This window comes from Benincasa hispida, chromosome 1 (assembly GCF_027475165.1).
Source record: "Benincasa hispida cultivar pf3 chromosome 1, pf3_genome.v1.1, whole genome shotgun sequence".
NCBI lineage: Eukaryota > Viridiplantae > Streptophyta > Magnoliopsida > Cucurbitales > Cucurbitaceae > Benincasa > Benincasa hispida.
The window spans coordinates 85,106,669-85,123,020 of record NC_143478.1 but is presented as its reverse complement, the minus strand read 5'-3'; the positions used below and the strand labels follow the sequence as shown (position 1 = coordinate 85,123,020).

The window sequence follows — 16,352 nt, the reverse complement described above, 5'->3', positions numbered from 1 at the left end:
AAAATAAAAAGAAGGGAAAAATACATTTTTAGTCTCCAAAATTTTTGAAATAGAGTTCATTTCTTGTGAAGTTCGCCTCATGAAGTAACTTCACGAGACGATTTCTCATGAAATTCATCTCGTGAAGTTATTTCCCGAGAAAAACTTCATGAGACAAATTTAAATCCAAATCATCAACTTAGTCATCAAACCACATCAGAATTTAAATAATTTCCTTGGATAGATCTATTAATTTAAAGAGTTCTAGGACCTTTTAAATCTATTATTGAAAATTTAGGGACTAAAATGACTAATTTAAAACTTCAGGGATTAAATGCACTTGTTCCAAAAAACTCGTACACTAAAGAGGTATCTTTTCCCAAACAGAAAAAAAGATACTCATAAACTGCACAGGAAATTCGAATTCCCATCAAAATTTCCAGCAAATAGAAATTGTTTCAACCAAAATTCTCAAACTTGTATAACTCCGGCCAACGCTTTGAGTTCTTAAAAACTATTATCACATTGACAAATGAGTTCTTAACCTAAACAAGTCATACTCAACTGAGGTTAATTCACATCTTCAACTGAGAACAATCAGTGCACAAAATTTATACATAGAACAAAGCGGTAATGTGTAAATGGTGTTTCTGACTTTACCAATTTAAAATATCTGAGTTGTTCAGTACCTAGTGACGAATCGACTCGATACTAAATTGATCTGCAGTTTCAATCTCTCTTAAGTCGAGAGACATCGACAAGGTATTGATTCAGTTGCTGACCAAATATCTTTGTAGAGAAAGATTCGATGATGTGTTGTCGGGCTTCCCTACCCATTCTTGCTGCCATGGCAGGATCCTGAATGAGTTTTGCCATTGCCAGAGAGAACTCTTGAGGATTAGGCGAACAAAGAAATCCCGTGGTGCCATGTTTTATGGTCTCAACTGGACCCCCACTGTTGCATGCAATAACAGGCTTGTAAGCTGCCATGGCTTCCAAAGGAACAATGCCAAAGTGTTCATCCTGCATTAATTCATATTATTGTAAGAACAAAAGATAGGAACTCTTAGGAATGTGTAAAGGGAAATGCACAAACCTTCGGCGTGTAGAGGACACATAGACACTGCGAAAGGAGGGCGTTTCTTTCAAGTGTTGAGCAGGATGTGATGAAGGTAACACGTTCAGATACACCTTCTCTTTCAGCTAAATTCCTGAGCTCCTCCAAGTATTCAACATTCTCTCTTAGCCGTTTATCAAAGCCTCCTGCAATAAAATGTGAAAAGAAAAATGTTTAAAAGGGTTGTACGATGACAAAATAACTCTGCAGAAGAACTCCAGAAAATAGAATCATCGAGTAATATGGTGTGTAGTTTAGACTGCATCAAACTTGAACATCGAGTCACAGTTATTAATGTGAGGCAGAACCCAGATAGAGAATGAAGCATGCGAGTCCATTAACTAGCTAGCCCAAAATTCTACATTTGAGACTTGATGTTTAGTAAGAGCTGAGGTATTAAACTATTTGGTAAAATCTCCCAGCAGATCCCATCCTATTCTATTACAGTAATCAAAATGAATGCATAACTGAAGTTTCTTGAAAAGAAACGATTTTCAAGCTTGTACAAAGTCCTCTTAATTATGCTAGCAAATCACTTACTTCCCATGCCAAAGTACTTCTACTGAACATTAAGATCTAAAACCTCCTTTCATTATAATAATTTTTCAATAGGATCCACACCCCATTCTTACTTGATTGGAGACAAACACTATTGCCAATAATAATAACTTTTCAATAATGATTCACGCCCCCATTCTGGATAGGAGACAACACTAATGCCAAATATTTATGGTCGATGAATGATCCACCATGCACCATCAACAAAACAACAGAATATTATTTCACTCCCACTATGCATGATAGTACTAGGGGAAAAGGTTGAAACTTGCCAGCAACGACCAAGGAAACATCAGCTACATTGTAATCTTGAAGAGTGCCTCCTTCAAGTGTGCCAAGCTTAGCAAAGGCTGAGATAGCTAATTCAATGTTTTTCTTCCTTTCAAAACGGTTGATAGAAAGAAAACTCAACCTGATGTAAATGAAATTATAAGAATTGAAGCGAATATGACAGAGAAGAACATTAAAAATCATAATAACAACAATAATTTTCTTATTATTATTTTAAAAATAAATAAATAAATAAAAAATCTATGTTCACATTCTGCAGGTCAAAATAAAAAGTTTTTCAACTCAAAGGAACAAGAGATATACAAACATGTCCGTTACTTAGAAGAATGGGGCTCATCAAACTGATCTACGTTGACCGCTGGATAAAGAACAGCAGGTCGAATTCCTCGTGAATTAAGATGTTTGAATGTCTTGGCAAAAGTGGATGCAGTAAATTTGCTATTAACCAATATCAAATCTGCCATTCCTGTGATTATGAAAAGCGATAAATGCAAATATCGAAGAGTACGATGAATTCAATATTGAATAAGGGTAAGAGTTGAAAGAAATAGATGAATTGTCAGAAACTATACCGGTTGTCAGTTCTTCAATAAAGTCTATGGGTTTTCTATACAGCCTCCTCAAAGTGGTCGTGTGCTTGGCCAGTAAGAGATCCGGAAAATGACAATAAAATACAACCTGGATAAGCATGCAGCTTCTTTAGTCAACCATGATAAAGTGACATCTGGACAACTTTGGGAAAAGGTCCATACCTTTGATGACCTTTTCAGTTTAAGTATTGGAACAACAACAGAGACTTGATCTGCTAGTATGACATCAAACGATGGCCACATGAACAGCATGCAAAGAGTGACAAAAATACACCGTAGATATGCACAGATTGCATGAAAGCGGTAAAAGATGTGGCGAGGTAGGAAATCGCCATACACGGTAACTGTGAACTTCCCTGCTACAAATGAAAGCATTAGAATGAAAAGCTAAGAAATACTATAGCAGAAATTTGAAGAAAATTATAAGCAATCACTAAAGAAAAATGGGGCCGTTAAAATTTCTCAGCATAGAAGTTTCTCCTTTACACGGCAAAGGAGTTGATATATTATACAGCGAATATATTATTCCTTTATCATAGCCCATCCTACACAAAGGCCTCAGTCCCTCGCTGAAATTGAGACTATGATATAGTTTAGAAGATATTGTTAGATGACATCTTTGAGTTCAAAGATACTAGAAGTCTAGAACAAGTTTTTTCTATTTCACATTTTTTAAACTACGTCAAACTCTTTTCTTCATTGGAAAAATATATATCCTTCCCAATAGCAAATTCATTGAAGAAAAAGCAGTAAAACACACCAGCAAGGGTCTCCTCAAAGCACCGATTTTTGTCGTGGTGCGACGTAAAAATATGGACATCATGTCCATGTGAAGCAAGTTCAACAGCAGCATCTACAATCAATCTCTCAGCTCCACCTGTGTACACTACTCAGTTAATAGCTATCTATGACAGTGAACTCTGAAGGTTAGAAAATATATTCATGGATACAAAATTAGAACAATAAGAAACATAGATTGGAGGAGATTTTTTCGTCCATTGATTCTAATTTTAAATATCTTCTATCTTTAAAAGATGAAAGTTGAACAAAGAAATTAAAAAGAGAAAAAAAATTAAGAAATCAAAAATGAAAACTTCGGATTGAATCTCAGAATTATTCTTTGAACAACTCAACTTCCATTCAGTTGGAAAATTTATTGCCCAAGTTGCATGGCTAAGAATTAAGAAATCCATCCTTAATTTTCTTCTGTTTTCTGGATGATCTTTCGTAAACTAATACCCTTCATTGTTTTTTTTTTTTAAATGAAAACTAATACCCTTCATTGTTTTCACCTATTAGAATATAGAAACAGATGTGGAGAAGACAACTTAAAAAATATAACTGATTATAACTTCCGTTTGCTGAAATTCCTTTCAAAATGTATGTTAAATTACCACCGGAATCAAAATTTTAAACTTTTGATCTAAGTTAAGTTTAATCCTTTCAATGTATTCTCAACCTGTCCCTCGAAGGTTAACATGTTAACCATTAATAAGAAATGAAGAAGAAAACAATAACATACTCAAAAAGTCGCACCAATTTTTCCAATGTATTACTAACAAATTAAGAAACAAATTTACCATATGAAGAATCGGACACATAAAAAATAAAATAAATTCATTAAAAAAAGAAAACATCGGAAATTCAAAATTATTAAGTTTAACAGGCCAGCATTCCATATTTCCAAGGAGAAAAGAGTAACAACTCGAATCAAAGCAAACAAAAATCAATTCACATAATGTGCCGGTGCAATCCGCTAAGCGTCTAAATAGATAACATTCCGTAATGCACTTACACGCCATCCACCAGTGTATAAATACTTTATCATCTTCGATAAATCAAAATTCTAACCAATACAAAGAATTAAACAACAGATCATGAAAAAGAGAGGTGTTGATCGAAATTTAGCAATTGAATCAGTAGAGAAAACTGATGTCGTTACCTATACCAAGGTCTGGGTGGATTATGGCGATCCTCATATTCGATCGCCTTTTTGCTTCCATCGTTGTTTCCACTTCTCAGCTTCACGAAAACGAACTCGTTGCAGAAGAGAGAAGAAAATCCCTCGGAGCTTCTGCCGATCAGGGAGTTTTCCATTAGTGGGCTCTCGGCCTTTTTCACTTTCGGCCCAAAAAAGAAGGTTGTTTCAGGCCCATATTTAAGAAGATGAACTCCAAATATTACGTTATTTGTGTACATTTTAGATAGTTTGATTATAAAATTAATCCATGAAATTTTGATTGTGGTATCATTTAGTTTTAGCTTTAAAATGTATTGATTATGCTTTTGAATTTTGAACGGGTAATTCTATCTATTTGATTAGATTATTCATGATCTAAGAAAGTGTAGACAAGGTAAAGTGGCACGTACAACATACTCTCTTTCTGAAACAACTTATAAAATCTTTTTTTAGACTACATTTAATTCATACCTCATATGAATGTCATATTTCTTTATTTACTTGCATATTGTAAACTTTGTGCTTGAAGTACAAGGTTTAGATTTTTCAAACCATTTGCTAGGCTAAGCACTGTGTAATGGTTGACATATCAATAAAAATGTTGATTTTAATAAATATTTTTAGAGGAAACTTGAAATATAATAATGTCTAAACTAGACTAAGTCATTTAAGAAAAAAAAACATTAAATTTCCACTACTAATATTATGGGTGTGTAATTGGTAGTTGGTATTTTTTTTTGTTTATGTACTTTTATACTCTCAACTTTTTATATACGACGGGTAGAATTATAAATTAATTTCTTAAATTGATAGTGTTTATAGAAACATAAAAAATGAACTATTAGACGATGACACGAAGAAACAGTTCTACTATAGATAGAATTCTTAGTTAACTTCTTAAATTAGTTTTTGTTTTTGAAAATTAAACATATTTTTTATACATTTCTTACAATGATTTACATCTTTCTTAATTACAATGGTTGATTTTTAACTAAATTCCAAAAACAAAAACAACTTTAAAATTTAGAAATAAAAATTATATCCATAAGTTTAATTTTCAACCGATTATCGAAGTCTCAATAATTAATTTGAATTTTCAAATCATCCACCAAATACATGATATCACAAAATCAAAAATCAGAACAAACCCAGGCACAAGATCAACTGCAACAAAATCAAAAACATTGAGGTGAATAAACAATTCTCATCCCTTTTAATTATATATTACATATACATAAAGATTTAAAGAAGCCATAGTGCTTGCTAGCACCACAATATTGTTTTGTTGCTCTCAACTTCAATTTTTCTTTTTTAAGTGGTCACAATTACACAACAATAGCACCATGTACAAAGAAAAAAGCCTTTTTATAAATGAAGCCCCATTTTCTGAAACAAATTTTGGTAGAATATACTACTATTCGCACGCCAGCTTCGTGCCAAAGCTCGTAAGGCAAATGGCAAAAGCCTGGAAAGCTGATAATGGCTGCCTATAATCCATAGTAAATGTGTCGTCGCCTACCTTTCCAAACTGTAGTAGAACTGTTTCTTCGTCCCCTTTACCTCCAGGCTGGCTATGGTCAACAGTAGCGACAAGTTGAAAGTTTTTAACAGATGCTACTGTAACCCGACCGTGAAAATTCAAGCACCAGCATTGCAGGTGCTCGTGCCACCTAGGAGCCTTATTTCTTAAGATTGTCAACCCAGATGAGGAAGAAAGAGAATCGGATTTCTTCATCTTCGAGTTCTCACAAGATTTGTTGTTTCCATTGTCTTCTGATACTGGGCACTTTAGAGAGCATATCATTCGCCTTGGGCCTCTTGATTTCAAAAGATTAAATTTGTAAGAGACTTGCCCAACCTCAAAGTTACCTGCTGACACTTGTGGGCTAATTTGCTTGCTTGCAAACCGGCGGCTTGATTTACTGCTTGATGGCTTTGCACCATTATGTGGTGGTTGGCTGTCGTAAATGGTAAAATTGGTGCCAAGAAAATCGGAGCTGCAAAGTGATCAGAAAACGGGGTAACAACTTAGTGCACGTTATTAAAAGGAAAAGAGATGCTACTTTTAAAAGTCGTAGCAAGAAAATTGAAGCTGGCTAACAATTAAATCATTTTGCATACAATACTGCAGAAAAAAGTTCCCTTTTTTCTTTTTGCATTCAAATGAAAAGATATTTGGTAACTAACTAATGATCTCTGTCTAAAGTCTCGGAGTAGACTATCTAGCGTAAGTAAGCACATTGTAGCATCAAGAAATTCTTTGCAAACCATCTACATGGCTCCTCTATAATCAAAAACTGCATTTCATACTATGGTTCTCACAGGCATAACCCGCATAAACATTTCTAAAGTTATTGTTCATCCTGCCCTTCAACTGGAGAAATTCTTTTTCCTCTTGTTAAGGAATTTCCCCTCAGAATTAGTATCTCTCTCTCTTTCTCTCTCTCTCTCTCTATATATATATATATATATTTTTTTTTTTTTTTAAAAAAAGACGCTTGAACTTCTAGCCCATAAACATAAACACAAATTGGTTTCCTCAGGTAAACTGGAAAAAAGTGACTCTATGACATTATCGCACTAGAGATTCATAGTTCCATTTAAAATTCCCAAAAGAAGCTTGGCAGTGTAGGAAAGAAAGATCGGGCTGAAGATATAAATATTCCCACAATTAATAAAGTAAAAATAGCTTGCAGCAGGCATCCCAGTGTATCAGATATCCAAAAGAAAAGAAAATAGCATTTGAAACTAAAGATGCAAAGAGCATGCACCGAAACAAACAATTGGTTCTGACTAAATATTCGCTCAACAACTATCTTACCTTAACTTCCCCACATAAGCATTGCTTCCTTGGGATAAGTCTTCAGCATCAAGAGATATTATATACTCAGTATGAGCTCCATGCCTATATCTCCGCGCGGCTAAGAGAAATTTTCCCTTATCTGTAAATGCTGGAAAGGTAGGGGAAAAACCCAAAAATGAGCTAATATCACGCATACAAATTTCTCTATTACTAATAGGTAATGACAAACAACAATTAGGTAAGATGCATAATGATGAGACTAAAAACTAAATAAGGTATAAAAAGGGAGAGAGAAGCAAGGCCTGTCAGTCATCAATGACAACCAATACAAAGACAGGACACAAAAGTTGCAATTTAAGTGCAAAGAGCTATATATATAAATTATAACATTAAAATAAATCTTTTGGTATGTTAAACACATGGATTTCTGACGTTGGTCATCTTTATGCTATGCTTTGTAAAGGAAAATCATAGTTGGAGAAGAACAAAACAGAAAGTTGATATTTCTCTTGGTAAAGATTCATATCTCTAACCTTTTGGTCGAAGTTATAATGCCTAAATCAGTTGATAAATGCTCAAGTTAGAAAAGTTGAAATTTCTCATAAATTCAATTAATGATTCATGTGTGCATGCATGTGCACAAGGGAAAGAAATTACGCTAACCGGTTAATCCAATATGGTTATCAATCCTAACTGAAGTTATTAAACACAGGCCTCCTTGATTGCCCATGCCAGCCTCAATGAATCCTTGTTTAGAAGACAAGAAACACTTCTAATCTTGACCAGGCCTTTCAGAATAAACAGTACGAAATAAACAAAAGGATAAAAATTCGTAAGACTGGATAAAAGAACCACAACTTGCATATTGAAAAGTATTCCAACCACCAAAATGAGTGTTTAAGAGAACAAGAAAAATTAAAATCATCTACAAAATGCACAGATAACAAACAAAAAAAAAAAAAAAAAAAAAAAAAAAAAAAAATCACCCCAAGGCATGAGTGTTACATTCTCAACATACTCATCAGTTGCATTTCAACCATAAAACCCAAAAGTATGCTTAAGTTGTTCCGCTAGTTAACTAAATTCTAAAACTATGATATGAAATGTTCAAATCAAAATGTGATCTTGGACCCACATTCAAAAGAAGATAAACGAGTCCATCATATTATTTATTTGGGTAATTCTGCAAGTGTTTAGGCACCCTCTTCAATGAATTTTGAAGTACTTATTAATTGCCACCATATTCATGCTTTGAAAAAAAAATATATGCATTTCTTTTTAGTTTTTGCATGTTGAATCAAGAGGGAAGAGGAGCGTAGACCAATCTCCTTAGTCATCCGTAAGTTAGATGACAATATTAGGTGGGTAATATTGCGTGAAATATGAAATTTTGCTCCAATCTCAGTGCTATTATACATTACCCTTTTTACTCCACAAATTGAATGATTACACCAGAAGTTACTCACATGGTGTAAGGGCAAGATAAAGGAAAAACGTTGAAGTCTTCTTGTTCCTTTTTATAAGACACTGATGTGGAAGATCACTCGGTCCAGGCTGCAATAGACATTACCATATTTAGATGAACATTCAGACACTAAATTTGTATCACGTAACAAATAATTACAATAAGATCAATGTTCCATCAGGATTCAAAACACACTAACGTTTTCTTTCAACAACTCATAAGACAATGTTTTCGGATAAAATTCAAAACAGAACTCTACTAACACGAAAGGAAATTGCTTTATAAAGCTGATAGTTCAGAAGTTATTTAATTTCAGTGCATGTACATCAATGCAACAAGTACGTGTCATTAATCATTCAATACAACAAAAGTTTGGAATCGGCCCGACCACAACAAATAGAATACTCTATATTACATACATAGCTGTATCTAATCAACGTCCAGAAAGTATATCATTAATCTAGACCCCCAACTACTTCCAAATCCATCCGGAAATCACGAACATGTGCATAACCCCGCACATTTTTCAAAAAGTAACGCGGTGTTGTGAAATCTAATCAATCGATCCCAAATACTTCTGAGATTAAATTCGAAAAGTAATTCAAATAATTAAAAACCGAATACACGTAAAAGATAGAAAAACAATAATCACGTGGACGCGAAGGAGCAAAATGTTTAGACGACGACAAGGTGCATACAATTTCATCGATTAATATCACACAACGACAGGAGACAACGAAATACCTGTTTGAGGCAAGAAGGGAAAGTAATTTTCCCGGTATGAGGTGTAGCCCTGGCGACCTCTTTAGTAATATCCCGCCAACGCTTACAGACACAAGCACAGGAAACAACGTTCTGGCGGTTAGGCCAACCATCTTCTGAAGCCTCGACTCGCTGAATGATCTCCCGGAGAAGCTCCGGTAGCATGGAAGACCAAGCGGATTCAGCCTGAAAGCGATCGCCGCCACTCCCTCCGGGCAGAGCGGAGGCATCATCGAAGTCGGAGGCGGACAAGGGAAGAATTCCGCCAAGAGCGTTGGGATCTCTAGAGGAAGACTTGGAAGAAAACTTCCGAGAGAGAAAGGATCTGCGAAGAGACATGGCGGTGGTAAGGTAATTAGGGCTTAGGCTCACATGGCGAAAGAGGAGAGAGAGAGGGGAGAGAGATTTTAGAGAGAGAAAGCATGGGAAAGGAGAGAGGAAGAGAGAGATGTTAGAGAAACAGGGCTGTGAGAAAAGGGGGAAAGAAGGAAAAGCGGAAGATGCGATGAGGCGTTGAGGACAGTGCTGTGAGTTTAGCGGTTTTATGAGGCGAGAAATTAGAGTTGGGCTTTTCCACTCTGACGACTCGGTCCATTCCAGACAATTTAAGTGCAATTTTTCCCATCTGACAATGACTTCTTCTTTTATTATAAAATTTTTAGTTTTAAAATATTTCTGTATTCAATCAAATATTCTTTTTTTTCCCTCTTTTTTTATTCCTTTAAATAAATAAATAAATAATCATTTATATTTTAAAGTAACTTCGAAAATTCTATAGTACTTTTATTAGGTATCACAAATTGGATTTGGTCGACTTGGATTTAAGTAGGTATGACCATTTTTTTATGTAAAAACTTTTTAGTTTGATTCTAAATTTTCTAAGGATATAAAAAAACTTCTAAAATATTTTTACGATTTTCAAAAATACAAAAAATAAAAAATATATATTTACACAAATAATAAAATTTAATTATCGTTGTGATAGATATTGTCATCAATGTCTATCATAAATAGACATTTATGAAAGTCTATCAGTATAGAAATTGTTATAAATCTATCATTAATAGACGTTGATAAAAGTCTATCAATGTCTATTAGTAACAGAAATTGAGTCTATCAATGATGAAAACTGATTGAAGTCTACCATTGATAGAAATCAATACAAGTCTATCATTGATAAAAATCTATCCGTGTTTATCAGTGTTTTTTTTTTTTTTGTTATTTTTGTAAATAGTTTGACATTTTTCTTATTTGTGAAATTTTCTCTTATTTTAGTGGAAATCGTTAGTACTTTACTCAAAAATACTCTTAAACTTTCAAAAAAATTATTAATACCTTTAAATTTTGAAAAATATTAGGGATATTTTGTTCAAAAATACTTTTCAACTTTTAAGATCAATCATTTAAACTTTAAAAAAAGAAATTAAAACTTTGTTTACTTAAAGTACTAACCTTTTAAAAAAAATAGATGGAAAGCTTTGGTATTTAGCTTAAAAAGTATTTTCCAACATTTAAAAATTAATATTCTCAAACTTTCAAAAAAAGAATGTTAAAAATTATTGTAATGTCGTTTGACTTTCGGTCAAAATTATTGTATGGAAACCCATTTCGAGTAAAATTGAGGTTCCTCATTTTAAATAGAGATGAAATTAAGGATGTTCATTTTAATTTTAGAGACAAAAATAAATAACAGTTTCTCTTAAAAAATATATATAGTTATAACTAACGAAGATTTTGAGACATTCAATTTACTCTCCAAAATGAAAATTCTTTAAACATCTAGAACATAAATTTTTTGTCTTCGTTTTCATTTGTCTCGACGCCTGTTTTACATCATGAAAATAGTTACATGGTTATGTCATGTGGTTAATAAGTAGTTTTACAGTGCATTCTCACTAACCTAAATATTATTGGAGGTCAAATTTTTAAAACGGGAAGTCAAACAGTTTAAATTGAGGTTTTAACCATATTATTTTGTTATTTTGTTTTTTTATTATTTATTATCTTTTTTTTTTTAAGAATTCTGTTAATTGAAAGAAAATTTAAGTTTAAAATGATTTGTTACTAGCCTAAAGCCAAAATTTAGACCTAAGTCACTCACATGGTTTCAATTTTTCATTCAAAAAATCTAAATCTTTTTTTAATGTTAATAGTAGTTTTGAAACGTCTATATAATTCAAATATATTACAATATTAAAAAATAAAGTCATTTTTTAAATAAAGAGCATAGCTAAAAAGTAGTTTTTATAATTTAGTCTATTATATAAACAGGTATAAAATTTAAATAAAAAGTATAGTGAAATAAAATTATATTTTTACACCTCAATTCAGTGAAGTCAGTCAGATATTTTTAGGTAAAGTACACATAAATCAATAATTATTTTTATTGTATTAATAAAAAGTCTAAATTTGTCTAGACATTAGTTCTATATAAATATTCTGCAAATTTTGTCTTTAGAAACGCGTGCATCACACGTGGTTAAAATATTTAGAATATAAATTTTTAAATGAGTATGGTTAAAAATTAAAAGTAATGAGAAAGATAATGACTAGACCAATATGCATGTGTTATTTGGTTAATTTGGAAAACGAAAAACAAAAAGATCTATATTTATTATGTGAAATAATACCAAAAAAAAGGCGTAAGGATGTATTATGTTAAAAATAAATCATTTGTAAAGAAGTATATCTTCTTAAAATAAAAAAATAATAATAATACTTATTGTAAAAAATAATAATAATAATAAACAACAACAACAACAGAAAGAAATTGTTTAGATGCAGTATTTCATATGCAAAATTGCCCAAAATATACAGGCCATTAAGATTTGGAGTTAGGGTGAGTCTGAAAATAAGGCGATATCCCTCCCAGATTCTCCGCCATGAGATTTTCTTCCTTGTAGCAGTGCTATCCTTGAGCGTCTCCCTCTCAATCTGTTCGTGCTTTGTAAAATCTTTTAACGGATCTTAATTCTTTATTATCTGATGGGAAAAAGCTGAAACTTTTCGATGAAGGAAATGTCCTGAATGAAGAATTAGATGAAGATTCATGGCTGGAAAACTTGGAAACCTGATCGGCGATTTCGTTGATGTGGAAACTGACCAAGAAAATTACTGTTGGGTGAAAGTATGAGAATTATAATTCTAATTAATATCACCAAATCCCTTCGCCGTGGTCTCAAGATAAAAAGAACAAATTATTCTAATAGTTGTTGGTTTAATTTACAATATGAGAAACTACCTGATTTCTGCTTTCTATGTGGATGCATAGGCCATACACTCAAAGAATGTCCATCTTCAAAACCCCAAATTCAGATGTAAATGAATCAATTCAATTTGGACATTGGTTAAGGTATAATCGTTCAGCTCATCTAAATAAAGCTTCTCCTTAGTCTCCATCACTTGATAAGATCATTCTTTTCCTAGAAAAAAATTAATCCATTCAATAATGATTCTAGTAATTCATCCTACCAGAAGAATTCTATTAATGAAACCCATCAGGATCCTCCCGTCAGTAAACCTAAAAGTTGGAAAAGATTAGCAAAAGAAATATCTTCAAAAACTATTGCAATCAATCCAGTTGAAACTTTTAAAAGGAAGGATGTAACTATTGACAAGAACTTTATTTGTTAAAAAAAAAAAAAGAAAAAGAAAACAACACTTGATATCTCAAAGGAATACTAAGACTCCCTTGGCAAAGGCTGGTCAATAGTACTGCTTCTACCAATGAAAATCCTTTGTTGGAATGCTCATAAACTGGCTAACCCTAGAGCATTCCAAAGATTACAAGAGCTCGCCCGCACCATTAACCCTTAATTTCTTTTTTTATCTGAAACTAAAGGTAGCACTGCTATTACAAATCATATTAAAAGTGTAAATGGTTTTGAAGGTTGTTTCACAGTTAATAGTGAAGGTGCAAAGGTGGTGTTTGCCTTCTATGAAAAAAAGATTCCTCTATAACAATCCAATCTTAATCTCCTCGCCATATTAGATGTTAGTATATGTTGGAATAAAAAAGTCTGAAGATTTTCTGGAATTTACGATTTTTCAAAATCAAATGAAAATCATCTTACTTGGAATTTTTTAAAGAAGCTTCACGATTTAGATGATCATCCTTGGTTAATTGGTGGTGACCTTAATGAAATTATATAGAACCATAACAAACTAGGCGGTCCAATCAGAGCCAACTCATTATTGGAGAACTTCAGAGAGACTTTAGATGAATGTAATTTAAAAGATTTAAATTTTAATGGAGACATTTTTACTTGGTCTAGTATTAGAAAAGGGGAAAGAATTTACGAAAGATTGGATAGATTTCTTTGCAATATTGCTGATAACTTTAGAAATAGAAGTTGTTTTCTCTTTTTATCTAAAAGAATTAGGAAAAATCATGAAAATTGTGACAACTTGGTAAGAAAATCATGAAATTAATTATATTATGCAATCACATATGTACAAAATCTTATAATCCACAAAAGTTATAAAAATCATGCTTTTTGAATGCAAAAATCTATTCATGCGATCACAAGATGTCACCGCAAAAGAAATTCCTAGTGCCAACATTGGAATCACATAGCTTCATGCGATAAAACGTGACATGATGCAAGGGTCGTGGAGGTCAAATCAAAGACCAAGTTGGTAGTTGACAAGAAAGCTTTGTGGCAGAGTCAATGAACTTCTGACATAGAGTAGACGGCGCAACAAGATATGAAAATTAATGCATCTTGTTAGTACAATCATTAGTGAGAGATGAAGAAGTTACTCTTTGATGCCTATAAGTACTCAAAGAAATCTCCATCTTCGAGAACAAATGGAAGAGAGCCAAGACATTGGAGAAAACTCTGCATAAATCTTCACTTAAAAAACAATTCCCTCCGAGCCCTCATGAAATCTTGAGTGAAAGCTTAAAATTTCTTCCTGAAAAAAAGGGGAAGCCCGCCTTCAGCACAATCGTTGCAAAGTAGTCATCCACAAAGTCGGAAGGAGAAAGGAATTGCACTCCATGGCTTGATATTTTATCTCTAACTCTTTTCCTCTACTATTATTATTATTTATATTGAGTAAAACGTTGAAAACTCCTTTTATCAATATAAATGCATCCATAGTTTATTGTTTATCCATCTCTCCATCTTCAACCATGAGCAACTAATTTCTTTATGGGTTGAGAAACATTGCAACTAACATGAACTAAGTTAAGTTTAATCGTGCGCTCAACTTGTTTTATGTATGCTTTATAAACTATTTGAATAAATCAAAAGATTGTATTAAATAGAATGAATCCATGTTTGAAAATGCAAAGGATTTAGACCTCATAAAGAAGAAGAAATCATCTTTAGAAATAAAGAGACATCTTTGGCATCAAAGACTCATTGCATGCATCCTAGAAATCGGACATTGTGGCTAAATACACTAAGAAGTGTAGGTTATGACTATTTGAGTAATTCGCTTGAACGCATGATCTATGCATTTACTTAGGAATTGTTTGTGAATATTTCTCTCAACCCTATTTTATTCATTGAAAATCTACATCTCTCTGCATAGGTTGTTCTACTTACGATTGTGGCTCCTATCACATCCACCACCATTTATTTGCATTAGTGATAGAATAGGGACATCAACTCATCACATATTTAACAACAATTTGCGTCAAGATCGAAACGATTGTTGTCATCACATCAATAGAATGCAATCTCTGGGCTCAACCCTGGACTTACAAAGATTCTAGTTAGATTTATACTTGGGTCTAATTAGATAAAACAATGCGTTTCTAAAGGCATCACATAGCACCCAGTTCATCGCATAGTAAAACGCATCAATTGCATTTGAAGAACTATTCCCTAACCTTAAGGTAATCAATCTTCATTAGGTAGACTCGGATTATAGACCAATCATTTGCAATCTAATCATGCAGAATCGAATGAGTAAAAACAAAAAAAAAATCATTTAAATTTGAAGAGTCATGGACTTTACATATGGAATGCAAAGAGATTATTTATCCTGCTTGCAATTGAAATGACTCTCATCCGCATATTTATCCTCGTAAAGTAAATCTTAATTCTTGTGCCAAAGATCTTGGCATCTAGGGAAGGAAAATTTTAAATCAAAGAAGGAACAAAATTAAGTTATGTAAAAATGAGTTAAAGGAAGAATATAATAAAGGTTCTCATATTGATTTTAATTAGTTCTACTTGTTAGAATTTGAACTTGACCATTTATTAGAGGAAGAAAAAAATTTATTTGGAGCAAAGATCTAGGGAGGATTGGCTTCATTTGGAAGACAAAACTCTAAATGGTTCCATAAAAAGGCATCGTTAAGAAGGAGAAAGAATGAAATGAATGGCATAATTGATAATAATGGCTTCTAGAATGAAGATTCTTCAATCATTGAGAAGACCTTTTTATCATACTTTGAAAATATTTTTACTTCTTCTTGTCCCTCTCAATCTAATATTGATGCACTTCTCAATACCATCTCTCCTAAGGTAACTACAGAAATGAATGATATTTTACTATCCCATTTTACTGAAGATGAAATTAAATATACAGTTCATCAAATGTTTCTTACAAAGGCCCCAAGGCCTAATAGATATTCAGCATTTTTTTTCCAAAAATATCAAAATATTATAGGTAAATGTACTATAAAAAAAAAATGTTGGAATATCTTAAACAACAAAACTAGTATACATTTTATAAACTCTACTCATATTGTACTAATTCCTAAAATCCCTAATCCCTAATCCCTATTAGTTTATGTAATGTTTCATATAAAATCATCTCTAAAACTATTGCTAACAGATTAAAGCCTTTTTTTGGAAGGATTAATTTCT

The 16,352-nt window shown here is 32.6% G+C and overlaps 2 protein-coding genes across 3 annotated transcripts; both read right to left on the bottom strand.

Moving 5' to 3' along the window:
• Positions 1 to 435: 435 nt before the first annotated feature.
• Positions 436 to 4,633, bottom strand: LOC120084069 (UDP-Glycosyltransferase superfamily protein). Of its 2 annotated transcripts, none has more exons than XM_039039994.2 (8): positions 4,478 to 4,633; positions 3,296 to 3,412; positions 2,698 to 2,894; positions 2,518 to 2,623; positions 2,264 to 2,411; positions 1,927 to 2,066; positions 1,076 to 1,242; positions 436 to 1,002 (listed from the first exon to the last, which is right to left on the bottom strand). In XM_039039994.2, exons 1-8 carry the CDS (start codon positions 4,536 to 4,538, stop codon positions 709 to 711), a joined length of 1,230 nt encoding a protein of 409 aa, XP_038895922.1. In that variant the 5' UTR covers positions 4,539 to 4,633; the 3' UTR covers positions 436 to 708. The 2 variants fall into 2 exon arrangements, with proteins under 2 accessions (XP_038895922.1, XP_038895959.1); XM_039040031.2 differs by having other exon boundaries at positions 2,698 to 2,891.
• A 1,052-nt stretch (positions 4,634 to 5,685) lies between these two features.
• Positions 5,686 to 10,100, bottom strand: TLP7 (tubby like protein 7). The gene is made up of 4 exons (XM_039042801.2): positions 9,508 to 10,100; positions 8,765 to 8,852; positions 7,317 to 7,446; positions 5,686 to 6,492 (listed from the first exon to the last, which is right to left on the bottom strand). The coding sequence occupies exons 1-4, from the start codon at positions 9,862 to 9,864 to the stop codon at positions 5,910 to 5,912; spliced, it is 1,158 nt and encodes a 385-aa protein (XP_038898729.1). The 5' UTR covers positions 9,865 to 10,100; the 3' UTR covers positions 5,686 to 5,909.
• Between the last annotated feature and the right edge of the window lie 6,252 nt (positions 10,101 to 16,352).

Coding starts and splice junctions, on each gene's coding strand:
- LOC120084069 (XM_039039994.2), bottom strand. CDS start 4,538: ATGGAAGCAAAAAGGCGATCGAATATGAGGATCGCCATAATCCACCCA. Junction 2,412..2,517: donor TATTGAAGAACTGACAACCG/GTATAGTTTCTG, acceptor TCATAATCACAG/GAATGGCAGATTTGATATTG. Junction 1,003..1,075: donor GTGTCCTCTACACGCCGAAG/GTTTGTGCATTT, acceptor GAATTAATGCAG/GATGAACACTTTGGCATTGT.
- TLP7 (XM_039042801.2), bottom strand. CDS start 9,864: ATGTCTCTTCGCAGATCCTTTCTCTCTCGGAAGTTTTCTTCCAAGTCT. Junction 8,853..9,507: donor TCCCTTCTTGCCTCAAACAG/GTATTTCGTTGT, acceptor TGTCTATTGCAG/CCTGGACCGAGTGATCTTCC. Junction 7,447..8,764: donor TTATCTTGCCCTTACACCAT/GTGAGTAACTTC, acceptor CTACCTTTCCAG/CATTTACAGATAAGGGAAAA.